This window comes from Anguilla rostrata, chromosome 14 (assembly GCF_018555375.3).
Source record: "Anguilla rostrata isolate EN2019 chromosome 14, ASM1855537v3, whole genome shotgun sequence".
NCBI classification, from domain to species: domain Eukaryota; kingdom Metazoa; phylum Chordata; class Actinopteri; order Anguilliformes; family Anguillidae; genus Anguilla; species Anguilla rostrata.
The window spans coordinates 29,495,356-29,512,970 of NC_057946.1; the positions used below are offsets into that span (position 1 = coordinate 29,495,356).

Below are 17,615 nucleotides of genomic sequence, written 5' to 3' on the forward strand. Positions count from 1 at the left end.
TCATTTTTTAAAGGCCATAGGTACCCATGCTACAGTAGAAAATATTTGACTCATTCAAAATCATTAACACACCTGTGTCCTAACTATTCTTCAAGCTGCTGAACACAGCCGTCAACTTGCCTTTACCCTCAGACTTACCGTTTTCCTAACTCTAACCCTAGTTTGGGCCCTTAACCCTAATTGAAGCCATTGGTAGCTTGGAAAACTTCAGAAAACCCATTTTAAATTTATTAAAAATCAAGGTAAATATCACGCAAACAATAATACAAATGAAAAATGATATGTTCCAGGTCTTTTAAAAATATTTTTTTCTTGAAATTTTTAAAATAATTGCTCATTTTTTAAAGGCCATAGGTACCCATGCTACAGTAAAAATATTGACTCATTCAAAATCATTACCAAACCTGTGTCCTAACCATTCTTCAAGCTGCTGAACACAGCCGTCAACTTGCCTTTACCCTCAGACTTACGGTTTCCTAACCCTAACCCTAATTTGGGCCCTTAACCCTAATTGAAGCCATTGGTAGCTTGGAAAACTTCAGAAAACCCATTTTAAATTTATTAAAAATCAAGGTAAATATCACGCAAACAATAATACAAATGGATAATGATATGTTTCAGGTCTTTTAAAAAAAATTTTTTCTTGAAAAATCTTTTATATATTGCTCATTTTTCAATGGCCATAGGTACCCATGCTACAGTAGAAAATATTTGACTAATTCAAAATCATTACCAAACCTGTGTCCTAACCATTCTTCAAGCTGCTGAACACAGCCGTCAACTTGCCTTTACCCTCAGACTTACGGTTTTCCTAACCCTAACCCTAATTTGGGCCCTTAACCCTAATTGAAGCCATTGGTAGCTTGGAAAACTTCAGAAAACCCATTTTAAATTTATTAAAAATCAAGGTAAATATCACGCAAACAATAATACAAATGGATAATGATATGTTTCAGGTCTTTTAAAAAGATTTTTTTCTTGAAATTTTTTAAATATATTGCTCATTTTTTAAAGGCCATAGGTACCCATGCTACAGTAGAAAATATTTGACTCATTCAAAATCATTAACAAACCTGTGTCCTAACCATTCTTCAAGCTGCTGAACACAGCCGTCAACTTGCCTTTACCCTCAGACTTGCGGTTTTCCTAACCCTAACCCTAATTTGGGCCCTTAAACCATTACTGGAGCTAGAGTAGCCCATAACATTTTATAAACAATTTCATCACATTCAAAATGTATATTGTATATGGAATTAAATTTGTCACATGTTCTGCAATTAGTTCAGAGACTGTTTATTAAAATTTAATTCAGATGTTGTGCGATTCAAATGATTTATGGAATTCAAGTATATAGCCAACTTTTGTGACCAAATCATCTCCGATTCTTTAGTTTCTAACCAAAAAGCCACGCGCAGTGTCATATTTATGTAAAGCCCACTGGGTTGCCTCTGTGTATGAAGTATGCTCTAGAAATAAATTTTGATTGATTGATTGATATCACGGGAATAGATTTCCTTATCGCAAACTAATTGTGGCTCCGTGGGAAAAAATAATATCCTGCAGCAAACGGTAGCATTTTCCGGGGACACCCCGTCCCAGCCCAAACGATTCCCGACACATGGCAATACATATTTCAATAAGATGACGTTAGCATTTCTGACATTTGGAAACATGTTTATTCAAGGAAACGTGAAGAATATGATGTTCCACATAAAAAGAGGTTGAGACATATAGACCGCAAAGAACGTGGCCTTTCCGTACAAAACAAATGTAAAAATTTTAGTCAGTCTGTGTAAAGATGGCACCCTTCACCATAATGCGTTTGATACCAGATGGCATTCACTCATTCAGAGATCAACTGTACTTCCACCTGTGACCAGGTGTAGCCTACACTCTTGCAGTTTTACTTAAGCTAATGTCTGCCAGAGTTGTGTCGACAACGAATCAACAACCAATAAGGAGCGTTTGTTAACCAAATCACCAAAACGGTTCATAGGCCTACACCTTTTGTTCTTGTGCGTGGGCTAACGGTGCTGAAAATAGTGGTAACACCGAGCTAAAAACAACTTCCGCTCGAACGACTTCTTTTTAAATAAATTAATTCCATTTCCCAAATTTCAAATCATTAGCATAATTTAGTCATTTTCAAATATTCTATACCGTTCGAGACCACATATTTAGTTCATGCGATCACGTCCATGTGTAATTTGGAACACGTCAAAAAGGCAAGGGAACAGATTAGCGCTAATGAGCCATCAGAATGCACCCTGGAGGGTGGCCAATGCGGCGAGGGTGGCCTACTGAACGCAATAGGCCTTTCCTTTAATTGTAATAAACAATTAAATTCACACTTGTTAAATTATTATTAGGCTTATTTAAATTTTATATAAACATTTATCTTTTTTTTTAATTCACAGAATTCATTGTACAGATCAATATTATGAGAATCATGGCACAAGGCTGACAGTAAAAAAATACTATCCAAGATGATCACCTGATATTTACATTGGCCACACAATGGCAGGGAAAAATTAAGCACAAATATTTCAAAGGCATGAAAATTCCCATTTAACATGAGATTGAAGCTAGTAAATTAATGCATAATAGTTATACTTGTAATCCATATCAATTGTTGGGTTTAAAAAAAACAAAACAAAAAACAAAAAACTCCACCCTGCATCACAAAAGTTTGTGCAGGATTCAACATTAAATAAACCTCTGAACTCAACTCTCAACTCTCTACAGTCGCAAGCCAATGAGGAGCAAACCTAAGAGTAAACAAGCAAATCTAAATTCAAGGTGCAGGGGCTCACACCTGGGCTAAAAAAAAGCATGAAAACAGTGTAATCCAGTATTTGCCAGAGAAAAAAAACAACAATGTATTCCTGTACACACCAAACCGTGATGACGGAAATCAGCCCAATGCTAATGTAAACAGCTTCCTTCAAGTATCGGGACAATTAGTGTAATGGGTCACTGTGGCACATGGTAAGGCTACAGGGCGTGTAAGAGTGGAAGTGAGAATGAGAGGGTACGAGAGAGAGAGAGAATGCAGCTGGCAACTGAAGAGAGCAGACACAAATAACAGGATTTTCAAGTTTTGGTGAACTGGAATCTGATTGGCTACTTCCCCATGCCCTTGCTAGTCCCTTCCTCATCGACTACCTAGAACGAGCCCCTCCCAAGAGACCAAATATTAAACTTGGCAACCTCTGTCACATCGAGTTGAGCAGTGAGTGATGTAATTTCTCGGTTAGGCCGTGGAGGCAGGGTCCAGGTGTTTGAGGACCCCGCCCACCAGGTGCAGGCTGCCGGTGATGAGCACGTGGATTTTGGCGGCCTCCCTGAGGGGCTCGGCTTTGGCGGCGACGCTGGGCTGCACGGGCGCCACACGCTTGCCCGCGACGGAGAGCACGGGGTCCCTTCCCTGGCCGATCCACTGGAGGGCGCTCAAGATGCAGGGGAACACCAGCGTGTCCGTGCCCCTCCGCTCGGCCACCATGGGGAAGCTGCCCGGGATCAGCAGCTCGGCACTCGGCTGCGCCCCCTGCCCGCTCAGGGTCCTCCAGCTGCTCTGGTTGTCCAGGCAACGGGTCAGCATGTTCTCCACGGTTACATTGAAGTTCTGCTGGTCTGTCAAAACATACAGACTCGCACGTTTAAAATACCGTTCGGAGAACACAAACACACATGCGATATTAGACTACTGACCTGAAGACATGCATGCACGGACATGCCCACGCATGCATATGAACATACGCTCTCGTTCTGTCACTATCGCACATGCACTGTCTTTAATACTGACCTGAGAACACCAACACGTGTGCACACACACTACCATTTACAACACTGAGAACACACACGCACGCTCTAACGGACAAATGTGTGAACAACAAAACATCCAATAAAAATCTAAATGATTAGCACTATTGTTAAAGATGAGCCAAAAAGCTGTATAAAATGAAGGCAGGTCTGCTCACCTGCATTACTGGACGCCAGCACCTCTGTGATATTGGGGCAGAAAACAGCAAAGTCGAAGTGGCAAGGCTGAGAGGAAGCAAAATGGAGAACTACTTAAACACATACATCAGAAACTATTACCAGATAATACTGAGGACTTGGATAAGAAAGTAATTATTTTATAATATAACTGAACTTAGACACATACATCATAAAGTAAATACTACTGAGCAACATAAATAAAAATTTCCAAGTAACTGAAAATATTTAAATATGGCCTGCAGACAGCAACTTTTCCAAAACCATTTCAATACACCAGTGTTCTTCCTGCCGGCCTGATTTTAATGATGTGTACGCGTGAAACATTTCCACCTACTGTTGACAAAGAAATATAGAACACATGTAGAAGATGTAACGTGCATGCCTGGACAAAGCAGACGCCTTCTGAAAACATCCCTAGCGAATTAAACTAGCTTAAATGCACACTCCCATAAAGTTCCCACACCGAACTCACCACCAGCAGTTTCAGCATGGCAGCCGAGTCGCGCTCGCCTGTGGCGTTGAACAGAAGAACCCTGACCGCCGGGACCCTGCGGAACGGAACAGGAAGGGGAGAGCATGGAATTATCACCAATGAAATAACAGGATTTAGGATTAGGTATCGTTAGCATACTACTAACACAATACTATTATCATAAAGGGAAGGATTATGCGAGCGCATGGAATTATTACCAATAAAATAACAGGATTTAGGATTAGGTATCTTTAGCATACTACTAACAGTACTATTATCAAGGCGTATCTATTCACTTAGTAAATGCATCGAAGAAATATTCATGGAACAATGAAAATCATGCTCCGTTACCTAAATCCCGGCAACTGAAAAGACATTAGCAGAGGCTCCTAACCAGAGGTGTATTTAAAAATGATCATAATTCATAATTGTTCAAAACTGACATTACTTATTAGAAATATCAAACTGATTTATGTATATGATAACCTGATGTCACTACTAAATTTTTTTATTATGAAATTTAAATGGACATTTAATTAAAGAAATAGGCCCACAATATAATTACATGTAAAGATATATACTAATGCAAGTGCCCAGTGGTAACAGGCAGCAGCAAAAACGGTGGCAGCAAGTGGGCGGACTCAAGTGGTGAGCTAGCTTCAGATATGAGGAGGTTCTTAAGCAACAAGAGGTCGGGGTTCAGGTGGTGAGGCTTAGTGAGGGGGCGGAGCTTGCGCTCCGAGGGGCAGGGCTCACCCAGCGGCCCGCTCCAGCTGGGCGGCGGCCTCGCTGAACCAGCGCACGCAGGCCAGCATGCTGCGCGTGGTGTGGGCTCCGTCCAGGAAGTAGGCGATGGGGCCGTGCTGCAGCGTTTGGGTTCGACCCGGCCACTCGGTGTCCTTCAGTCCTGAGCGGGGCGGAGCAGGGAAACAGCCAGAATCAGACCTGAACCGCCACTCAAATCAGCCACTCAGATCAGTCAGAATCTGATCAGTAAAGAGTACAGGAAACTCTGTACTGGAATAGGTGTGTAATGATGGGTGCAGAGTACAAGTGTGATGCAATTGGTACAGGGCTGTTATTTGATTGGTGCAGAGTGTAGGTGTGAATACAATTTGTGCAGAGAGAAGGTGTTATATGACAGGTGCAAAGTGCTTTTATTTGTTTGGTGTAGAGTGCAGGTATTATTCGCTTGGTGCAGATTGTTGATTTTATTTTATTGGTGCAGAGTGCAGGTGCTATTTAATTGGTGAAGAGTGTAGGTGTTACTGTGTTATTTGATTGGTGCAGAGTGCATGTGTTATTTGATTGGTGCAGAGTGCAACGTCAGACCCACTGACCTTTCAGCATGATGTGGCTGGGCTGGAAGGGCGGGGCCTGGGTCAGACCTGAGTGCTCATTCGCAGAAGAGGGGAGGGGCTCATCTGGAGGAGAAAAGACTATCAAAACAGACAGATACTCTCACACTCACAGACACGCACCTGCATACACAGATATACAGAGACCTGCATAAACACACACACAGACAGACAGACACAGACCTGCACACACAGGCACAGACAGACACGCACCTGCACACGCACACACACACAGACACAGACAGACACGCACCTGCACACACACACAGACACAAACAGACACGCACCTGCACACACACACACACAGACACGCACCTGCACATGCAGGTGTGTACCTGGCTGGTAGTGGCGCTGTAGCCAGGCTTGGCTGAGCTGCAGGGCGAGGGAGGCGTTGGAGTGCTGGTGCTGACCCGCCAGGCCCAGCTGCAGCGACCCGCTCGGCACCGGGTACTCCTCCAGCTCGGGACACACCTGCAGGGAGCACTGAGACCAGGGGACAGCCAATCATATAACCAATCAGTGCAATAACCGCAATCCAATCCAATCCGGGACACACCTGCAGGGAGCACTGAGACCAGGGGACAGCCACTCATATAACCAATCAGCCCGTCAATCAACCAACCAGCCAATAACCCAATCAACCAATCCGCTCAGGACACACACACAGGCATCGTGGTGCATGTGAGTTAGGTAGGGGATGTAGAGAGAGGGAGAGAAGACTCACCCCCTCTCGCTTTCTCACTCCTCCCCTCTCTTCCCCTCCCTCACTCTCCATTGTTCTCACTCAGTCAGATCTTCCATTCACGCACTCCCTCCATCGTTCACACTCCCCCTTCCTCCCCCACTTACCCCAATCTCCTTTGCTCTCTCCTCTAGCACAGCCATTGGTCCATCAGGCTGCTTCACAGTGAGGGCCGGAACTCCAGGCTGCCAGGAAGAACAAAAGATGTGACATCACATCACTACATCACCACACATTAAATTCATTTAGGAGAGACCGTTATGTTATGCAGAGCGATAAGAAACTCATGTTCCTTTTTTCAGGAACAAAGTTATTGCCGCTGTTGATGATAACGGCAAAATTCCTCACATGAGACTGGAGTTGTGAGACCAATCTTTCACTACGCTCCTTGACAACAATACCTAAAACGTCCATTTTATCGCTATTCAGATTATGGGTCATTCACATATTAGTGTCAGAATTGCTGTTCATAAAGGAGTCGAAGGGGCTAAAATTATCTGGAGTCACAGCAAGTGCATCGTCAGCATAAAAATGAAAATGAATATCATATTTTCCGACGATAGCTCCTAAAGGTAAGATGCAGAGACTGAATGACAGTGGGCCAAGAACTGAACCTTGTGGAACACCATACGTGCTGCTGACTTTAAGAAGTGAAGCCACCTTATGAAACCATAAAACCCCAATTTGTTAACCCCTTTGTGCAGGCGCTCTAGTGGCCAAGACACCAGCGTCGCGAGATTGCTAAACTAAATTCCGGAATGTGGAGTTTGTGAGGCCTGTATAAAGCAACTGCTAAAATTGTGTGTTTAAAATTGAAGATTATTCAAGACATTAAAATTAGTTGCATTCGCCAAAGGAAAGTTTCTAATAACCTATTGCAGATGCAAGGGTACAAGCAGTACCACAGCATCTCCTTCCATTTCAAATTTCATGAGGGAAGGTAAGACCGGACGGTAAGGCTTCAACAAGTATGGCATTACCATCAGTAGCCAAGCCAGATTTCAGGTAAACACAAAAACAAGCCTATCCCATGTCTAATTTATGGTCACGGATATGATTAATGACCTAACGTTAATGAAAAAGACCTAACATTTAAAGGTGCCATATCGAGTTCATATTGGATAACGGTCTTATTTGGCTGAACTGTTTGTGCTTCATTGCTGGAAATACTGGCTGAGTTATTAGGATAGGCAGAAGTAGGAGGGCACATCACAGGAACATTTGCAGTGAAATCTGATCTCTTGCGTGTGACAGGGATATGAGCAGGAATGGAGTGTATTCAAGACTGCCTTAACGACGACCAGCTGGAAATTCAAAAAAGGGCAGAGATCAGTTAACTGGGTCTGCCTTCATCTAAATCAAAAATCAGGATTCCCACTGTGTAGCGCAATGTGTCATAAAGCAACTCAGCAGTGTCACATCATGGCAACTGAAAACCCCAGAGAGTACCAAGATGACTTGGATCACCCTGCTAAAGGTGTTGTGCCAAGGACCCACTGACACACAAGCACACATCTCACCTTAAAGATGCCACCTTTCTGCCAGGCGATCTTCTCTATGGTGTCTCCCAGGATGCTGGTGTGGTCAATGCCTAAGGAAGACACGCCACACACCCACGGTTTCCTGTAGGGGTAGGGAGACGTGGTAACCGATCCACACGTTTGTTATGATACTGCCTGATGCGGACTGACTCTGATTGGGTTTCAGGCTGCATATAAAACTCATTTCCTCAGTGGATTTAGTGGAAGTACGGTACTGGGCACAAATTATGCAAACCATGTGCTTAGAGAAGTTCAGTTCTCTAAAAACTTATATCTGTGCCCTTTCTAATGTCAAATATTTCTTTTGTATGTGTATTCTCATTTTATGTAGAAAACTCCTGGCCAAAAAATAGATATTCAGACTTATTTTGAGCAATTTTCTATAAAATTATATAAAATTTCCAACAGTAATATAAATTAGATTGCTCAAATATGTAGGTATGAACTAAAAATGTATAGGAAAACGCAATTATTATTACTTGATTATTTAACACAAAATGCCAATTTTTTCTTTATTTGTTTTATGCTGCTATTACATTTATTACATATAACATTCATTATGGCTAAATCAGAAACTGTTGCAAAATATTGCATTAATCACCAAAATCACCTAAATCTGTTGCACGGTACATCTCATGGTGGAGCGGGACCAACGGTCCAGTCACACAAAATGGCAGAGCGTTACCTAGCAGCACGCTGACATTAAAGCTGCAGTGGTAGAGGCGTGGCAGGCACTAAAAATCTGAGCCAAGGGGCGCGGTACAGGGCAGAGGGGACAGGGGGGATCGGGGGGTAGGGCACACATTTGAAAGCCTGGGGGCCATAGAGACGCATTCGAGCATAATGGCTGGCTGAACTGACTCTACTGCATAGCCCCATATCCCATACCCTGAAACTAAATTCAACCGAAAATAAGCCTGGAGCTCCTGGCCCATGCTGCACTGGGGCTTTGACTGTGCGCATATTCAGTGATAGTGAGGTTTTCAGTTCATAATACAAACGTATGAGGCAGTGGGAACCAACCCTGAAGATCTACCATCTTGTAGGTTTTCATTTCAACCCTAATTTAACAAAGCAGACTCTATTAATTAGCAGCTAAACTTGATCTCTAGCTGTTGAATGAGGTGTGCTGTGTTAGCGCTGGCCATGCTAACCTCACTATCACTGAATATGCGCACAGTCAAAGTCCCAGTGCAGCGTGGGCCAGGAGCTGTGGGCTCGGAGGTTACGTTTATTGTGGGTTTAGTGTAGTTTCATCAGCAGGGCGTTTCTTTGAGTTTCTCACTTTATGATGTTTGTGCAGTCATATGCTCCTCCAATTCCAACCTCGATCACCGCCAAGTCCACCTGAATCACAAAGAAGGGACCGTCAGAAAAGGAAGAATACCGACAAGTCGGGAGAAACTTTTACATCAGCCAGGGAACAGTTGCATCAGAGGTGTTGGCTCTCCGGAGATTCAGCACAGCCGTGCAGAACGCTGGCACGTGGGTAACCGGGGGAAACCGGCAGTGGTGCCAACACTCCCTGCACACTGACACACAACACCCACTGGGGCATGGGGGGGGGGCGAGAGGAATGCAGGGGCATGTAAATGGAGGAGAGAGAGGTAGGGGGAGAGAGAGAGGAAGAGAGACCAGCAGCTGTGGCTATGGGCTATGGGAGGGGGCAGATGGCTCCATATTGAAATTGCACCCTGCACCACTGCGGCAAAATGCATATATTAATAACCAGCATGGGTGCTGTGAAGTGTGTGTGCGTGTGTGTGTATATGTGTGTGTGTGTGTATATGTTCATCTGTGTATGTGTGTGTGTGTGCGTGCGTTTGTCTGTGTATGTGTCAGTGTCTGCGTGTGTGTGCATGTGTGTGTGAGCATTTGTGTGGGTGTTCATCTGTGTATATGTGAGGGTTTGTGTGTATGTGTAAGTGTGTGTCTGTTTATGTGCTCGTGTGTGCGTGTGCGTCTGAGCGCGTGTTATAACACACCCCCTGGAGGTGCTGTGCTCCTACCTTCTCATTCAGGAAGACGTGGAAGGCCAGGATGGTGAGGAAGCGGAAGTAGGCCGGCATGCTGCCGCCGTGGGCTTCCTGGAGGAACACGGGAGACCAGACAGGAAGTGCGGTTAGCCTACAGGAACAACAGTGCCCTTCTTCCACATCTCTGAGCTGATGCAACGTCTTCATTACACACAAAGGCAGAGAACACGCTCAGCATCCGCCTGACGACTGGCTGGGCGTGCGGTCACATGATGGACGTGGTCGCTGTTAAATCAGGACCTTGATGCCTCGCATTTTCCCCCATTAAGGAGTCACAGACAGGATGCAGGCTCAAATTTGTCCAAGTGAGGCTGAAACACACACTGGGTCACGATCAGCTCATAAGAAAACAGAAGTAAAACTGCGTAACAGACAACCTTCCTCAGCTATGTATTCAGTAGAAAAATGTTTTTTTTTTTTTACATCAGTAGATTATTTTTATCAGTAGGTTCAGTGAGTGTACCACAAACACCACCCATTCTGAGTTTCACTAATCCCCAACAAAATACTGAAATAATTCAGTTTCATTAGGACCTTATTGAAGAGTTCAGTGACTGTGCCACACCTGGGATTTGAACCTGAAAATCTACTTCAATAAGACTCACTTTAGCAGGCAGTTGCATATTAGGCATATAGCTCTCTGACATAAGATAAGCCAAAGTAGTGCGTGTCACAACCATAAACACGCCCATTTCTTAGAAGTAACCAATAGCTCTGGCTGCCGGATTTATGAGACTATTTTAATATGGCCTAGAGATCATATCTGAGATTAAGCCTGCAGTTATTTCCGTAATGTGTTTAGTCTGTCGAATCTAATGGTTTATAGGGGCCTAACCAGGGCTACACAACTCTCGTCCTGCGTGATTGTCCTGGTGACTGTGAAGGTTATTCTTCCTAGCAATCTTGGCTTAATTTTTTTAAATGGCTGAAAACGCCAATGTCGTTTCAGTAAAACTTTTCCACCAAGGATACGTGCGCAGTCCATAACGATAGCTCAAATAACTCAGCACAGCTTTAAGCAATGTTCAGTGAATGGACGTCACGTTCAATGAATGATTACGGCATTATTAAGGGCAGGAATTATGGTGAACATAAAATCCTAAAATGGACGGGATCTGCCTCTAAAGACAAAGAGAGCAGCCCTACCTTTGTCTCATCCAGGCGCCCATACACCTGCCAGAAGTACTTTGTGAAGAGCTCTTTGCTGATTGGCTGGCCATCGATCCGGATTCTCTCACGAACCTGGACCAAATGCGGCGAGCTGCAAGCATGAAAGGATATTCAACTCAGCCTTTTTTCTTATTTAAAAAAAAAAACAAAAAAACGTCTCTAGATAATTGCATTTTTTTGGCCCATCTCATCTCTGCCCTGTCCATTCCTCCACCGACCGCCAGTCTTCACTCAACAGTCCACCAGCTGAGCTGCAGTCATTGCATTAGGGAAGCAGAATATATGCGTAGCTGGAGCAGGGAGACTATAGGCATTTAACCCCTTAGCACAAGCCCCCTAGTGGCCAGGACGCAGGCATCCCCAGATTGCTCAACTTACAAATTCAGCGCTTATGCAACCAGACTGGAAACAACAAACACTGTGTGCTAGCTTTAGTAGTAGACAATACACAACAAGTATGCCAACTACACAGTTTGTAAGCACCACCACTGTCGCGTAGTTCATCCATTTTACAAGTACCCCCCACCCCATGGACTGTAAATACTGGCATTTATAAGATCAATCAAAATCAAGAAATCATGGAGCTGTTTTGATTGGCTTGAAAACTGCTGTGGCTGTAAGTTCCAATTTATAATCTATTTTTATACGGTCTATGGTTATAATGGTCTAATGCTCCTTGTGGCCAACAAATAATACTACAGTGTGATGAGCAAACAAACAAACTGATGGAGACGATCCATAGTCCTTCCCGCTGATTTCATTTGTTGGGGGACAATTATGCGCTGCCACCAAAGTTGTACATTTCACTTGAAAGACAGAGTAGTTAGACAAAGAACAACAAAAATCCATCAGCCCCAAACGGTACAAATCTGACAACAGATACGTCAATCTCCAGTCCTTGAGGGCCTTAGCCAATTTAGACCTTCAAAAACAAGTGGTGTGAACACTTCAGCCAATCAACAGCTAATCACAAGTGCTGAAACACCAAAAACCACCAAATACTCTGTCCCTCCAGGTTTGGAATTTGACACTCCTGTGTTTGGAATTTGAACCATTATCTGAACAATTTGTTTGCGCACATCAGATTGGCCTAGGGCAGGTTGATATACCGCAACGAAAATTGTCAAAAACATTTTCAGTATTATAACAATCATCACCACAGTGTGGTGTATTGCCTTTCTTTTCATCTTTTTTTCCTTTAATCATACTTGATGCGGTAGTAAACTGGTTGGCTTCTGGGAAAAACATCACAGTTTGTATCTACTGGGTGTTGATAAGACAGCAAATCAACAGCAATGTCGTACAGCGTCCACGTGACGTGTTTTTGTCAATCACACAGAAGCTGCAAGGGCCAGCCCTACATTCCATGTTTAACAAATATTTAGTGCTCCATTGATGATTGGACTGAAGCGCATATTGAAAGTGCATTTACGGTGTGTCCCAGTCCACTTTGGCTAGTTTAACGGTGCATAATTTGAGCACAAATTAAGGTGCAAGGTTCAAATGGAACTTAACTGCTAAATTAATAGTTAGGTGCTGGTTAACAACGTTAACCAGATAAATAGGTCTGATGTAATAGCGTTTTATCCAGATAGCGCTTTACAATTGATGCCTCTCATTCACCAGAGCAGTTAGGGGTTTTGGTGTCTTGCTCAGGGACACTTCGACACGCCCAGGGCGGGGATCGAACCGGCAACCCTCCGACTGCCAGACAACCGCTCTTACCTCCTGAGCTATGTCGCCCCCAGAGTGTCATCTCACATTCTCTTTAAAGCCACCTGTGTTTCCCCAGGGCAGACTGCTTATATAACAGAGGATTTAGCAAGACATCAATAAGACAGATTTACCACTGACAAAACAGACCTGCTCATACAAGAGGTTAAAGTGTGCAAGCAGAGAATATATGGAAATAACAAGGTTCCACTGAGGTTCTTTAAAATGGTTTTGTTCAGTTATGAAGTGAAATCATCGAGGTTCTAACTGTTGAAAGTACCTGGTCAGTGTAATTTTCGCATAAATATTATGACTAGCCAATTATTGCTTTTTTATCATACTGTATTTTTCGATATAAACAATAATAATTTTTCACACTGTAATCTTCATATGTTCATGCATGTTTTGCACGCCCCTGTGTGTGTAACAGACAGGCGGGTGTACACACATTGTGTAACCCGCCTATGTAGGCACATTACCATCTTAGTACTGCGCCTTTAAAATAACAACGAAACAACTGCGACATGAATTAAGAACCGGTTTTAGTTGGTCTTAACACTTTCAGCTGGATCAAAATAGCAAGACACCAACAATGCGCCTGACCAGACCTCATCTTAAGACCAACCTGCTATTCAAACTGGAAACCAGGAAAGATACTAGCGCCAAGTCTAAGACAGAGCCCATAAATGTCTATTCAACCTTAATTTGAGCCAAAATAAATAAATCACCAGCTCCGTACTGTTTTTATACAGTTGTCGGGGCTAGAATGTGCATAATTTGTTATGCAAACAAAGTCAAAACATGGGAGGATAACTACGCCAGCATTAGGATATACAGTCCCACAGCACTGACACAACATACAGAAAGGACCAGTTATATTGAGAAAAATTAGCCAAACACATTACAACAGACTACCTGAACATCTTGTGTTTCAGTTACTCATTACTTACGCACACACATAGCCAGGCAAGCAAAGTCCACCTGGGTCATTCCTCCTGAGTAAGGGCAGAGTCAAATACCTTTACGTAACCCCCGATTCAAAGTCACCTGCTTGTATTTATACCAAAAAACGCACTGTCATGTGCTTTATATCAGAAGCAAGATCCCGCAATGCCCCTCAAAAGAAGTACCTGTAAAATCACCAGATATTCAGCTAATTTGGAGCAAGTCATTGTTTTTCTCCCTGATTTACATGATACACTTTTTAAAGGATTAGCACATTAAAGTGCGCAACCATTTGACCAAAAAAAACAAAACAACGCACCTGTAAAATCCTGTGCGGAATCCGTAATTCCTTAGGATCTGTTCGGCGAAAGCACACGTCGATCCCTAAGGAGAAGCAAACGTGCAATTCCGTTAAACTTTCATCTGGAATATTCATTGCCAAAAATGAAGGTTTTTGGATGCAGAGTTTATGCTTTACCAACAATGGACTTGTGCACACACTCTCTCGCAAACACTTGCATAATCTGGAATCAACGGAAACAACTGCATCACACTCATCCAATTCACCTTCCCCTTTGTACCGGTCACATGGATGATATTTAGATGGTCCAGCTCATCCACCTGCAAGAGGAAAAGGCCTTTGGTTAGGAGAACACTGGGGACAGCCTGGTCAGCCCATTCAAGCACACAGGAATGAGAGCTGTTGGCCAGAAACTAATGTAAAGGTAAACTCTAATGTAAAGGTAACATAAACGCACACACGGCAAGTGCAACATTTGTACACGCAGTGAATCTGCACAAACGCAGCACTTACAGCGTGTGCGCACACATCAGCCCGGCCGGTACAGTGGCGCGCTCTCAGGTGACCGCGGACACGCTTGTCGCCGTGGTGACTCACCGTCAGCCCAGAGCGCTGCAGGAAGGCGCGCATGGCCTGCAGCTGCAACTCCGGGTTCCCGCGCTCCCTCCGCACCTGCTCCAGGGCGGCGGCGTTGGTCTGCAGCGTGTTGAGCGTGCACACGGCATCCTGCAAGAACACGCAATGCGTACACGGTCAGCCGTACCAAACGCCACCACGACAACACCACCACCTTAACACGTGACATTTAGACTGCCGTAATTTACCATTTCAAAGTGCTTTAAGCTGAAGGCTCACTTCAACCAGCACCAATGCGTAGCACCCACTCTTGGGTGATGCATGGCAGCCATTCTGAGCCAGAATGTGCGGAACACAGCTGAGGTTGAGGGGTCAGGGGTTATGAAGCCAGGCAAAACTATGAAATAATGAGGTTGCCAGAATGATTGGGCCACATGGGGAAGTCGACCACTACTCTGTACAATAACCAAGAGCCATTAGATTTTCTGTCAGTCCTATACCAGGGGTGGGTAATTCCAATCCTAGAGGGCCAATGTTTTTGTTTCCATGTTTCAGTGTAGTTCAGACTGAAAAACAACCCTTTCAAACCGAAACACAAGGACAGTCTTCAGTTGTCATTCACATGCTTATGAAGAAATCCAACGTTACCTAAAAAGTGAACAATAATGAAATTATAGGGCTAAAACAAGTTTGCATGAAACAAACATGACCCTCCATGCCCACCCCTGCACTACACCTGTCAACTTCAGACAGCCACACAAAGAGTCTGTTTAAAACACCCCGCACGCGCACACACACACACACACAGTTGCGCAGAGCAGCACATATTGTGCAGCCAGTCTCATTAGCGGTCAAACTCATGACCCTGTAACGGGCATGCACTGCAATCCAAATTTACTAAAGTTCTAGCGTTCTCGCTACATTTGTGAGAAACAGACCGTCTGTACGAGGTCACAAAGATAAAAGTATTGTTACCGTGTCACCACATATGCAGGGAACTGTGGTCAAGGAGAAAGCGAGCTTTGCCTACAGCAGTTAAACGTTCACTATTGAATGCAATTTAATACAATATACAATTTAAACGCACTTCGCTTACACTTGCAGGGCAAAAGCATCAGAAGCAACGACAGGGCATTTAGCTAGATAACCGACTGACAACTTCCACAGCTGTCCAAATCTCATTTAAAAACTTAAATAATAAAATGTAAATATGTTCAAACGTTTCCCATTTAAAAAATGCATTGTATACAACGGTAAAACGTGTATTACGTTATTTTCCCCGTGCTCAGTCATGGACACTGGCAACTGATGTTCCGGGTATTATGTCACAGAATACCAAAAAGTTAACCCTATTGAGATGAGGTTTACACGTGGCCCCTATTCTGAACCTGTGTTTTCAAGATAACGTTAGTCATGCCAGCCAGGTAACAACTTTATCATGGTGGCTGTTTATATTTCCTTTACCAAAAAAGAAACGAATCCAGTAGTGCTAGCTAAACTAAACCTTTGCTAACTTAACTTTACAAAAAAAAGCGTGACTAGCTAGACATCAAACCAAATGAAATTATTGAGCAATATTTCAAATATATTTCACTTCGCTATAACATTAGCTATCTATTTAGTGACAGAAAGTTTGGTTAAGCAACAGTTAAACTTAGACAATGCTTGTAATTGAACGTCAATTCAATTACTTGCCCGCGACTGTAACAGTGGCGAGCCAGTCTTGAATTTGTTGGGGGAGCCCATACATCTTGCCAATTAAATTAATTAAACATTCAACTTTTAGCCGGGCAGCTGACTTGTAGACTGTCACAGCCATCTGGCAACCGCGCGCTACAAGTGCACCAAGTTCCAGTGGAACGGCGTGCTCTTTGGTAACTCGGTAGTGCTAGGTAGCTGCCTCGAGATATCCTCAAAGTTCCAACCACGAATCGGGCAAAAGAGCTGATGTAACACCATTTAGACGTTACAGCGAATAATTGAGGTACACCCAGCACCAGGTTACAGATGCGAACAACTTGGCTAGCTAAGCCAAGCACGTATTTTTAGAAACATTACCACGCAAGATGGATGAATTAAGTTTTGTTAACCTAGTCAGTTACCCGTTAATTCTCTATGCAAACTAGTCCACTGGATTTGGCAGGTCGGGACTGTCGCAAAGTGACAGGAGCAGGCGGTTTTCCGGAGTCACCGTACCTGATAGTCCATCCTTGGGAGTCGTGCAGCTTTGGTGATTGAACTCCTCAGTGTGGTGAAGTTGGACCAGTTTTGGCGGTGGAGAAAGGCAGCGAATAGATACCGCTCGAACACGCGGGACGAGCGCGCCATCGTGGAGCAGCTTTGAACACAGGAAGCTACAACCAAATTTGGTGAGTGAGACTTCAATCGAACGTGTTCTCCTTTCGTGCGTGCATAGACGTTGCACGTGTACAGCTCCGTACAGTTCGCAGTTGTTGCTGACAGCAATCGGAGATTTCCGGTTAGAGTTTTTCAAAATAAAAGTTCGTAAATAATATTTCTGAAGTGTAATTTTGTTGTTTTCTGTTCTTGTAACTTATACAGTTGGATATAATTACATATGAATAATGTTCCCAGCAATTGTTGCTGCTGTCAGATTACTCTAGTGATATTTAGCATTTAGCATCCATTTATACAGCTGGATATATACTGAAGCAATGCAGGCTAATTATCTTGCTCAAGTGTCCTACCTGGGAATTGAACCAGTGACCTTTACGTTACAGGACCAGCTCCTTACCCAT

At 43.6% G+C, this 17,615-nt stretch overlaps 1 protein-coding gene across 1 annotated transcript; it reads right to left on the bottom strand.

Annotated features, from left to right (window-relative positions):
• Positions 1-1,653: 1,653 nt before the first annotated feature.
• On the bottom strand, positions 1,654-17,299 carry fpgs (folylpolyglutamate synthase). Its single transcript, XM_064306887.1, has 15 exons — positions 17,053-17,299; positions 14,878-15,006; positions 14,547-14,600; positions 14,299-14,363; positions 11,298-11,412; positions 10,125-10,202; positions 9,401-9,462; positions 8,095-8,197; positions 6,682-6,759; positions 6,168-6,315; positions 5,815-5,898; positions 5,231-5,381; positions 4,475-4,550; positions 3,981-4,047; positions 1,654-3,633 (listed from the first exon to the last, which is right to left on the bottom strand). The coding sequence occupies exons 1-15, from the start codon at positions 17,182-17,184 to the stop codon at positions 3,254-3,256; spliced, it is 1,722 nt and encodes a 573-aa protein (XP_064162957.1). The 5' UTR covers positions 17,185-17,299; the 3' UTR covers positions 1,654-3,253.
• Positions 17,300-17,615: the final 316 nt, after the last annotated feature.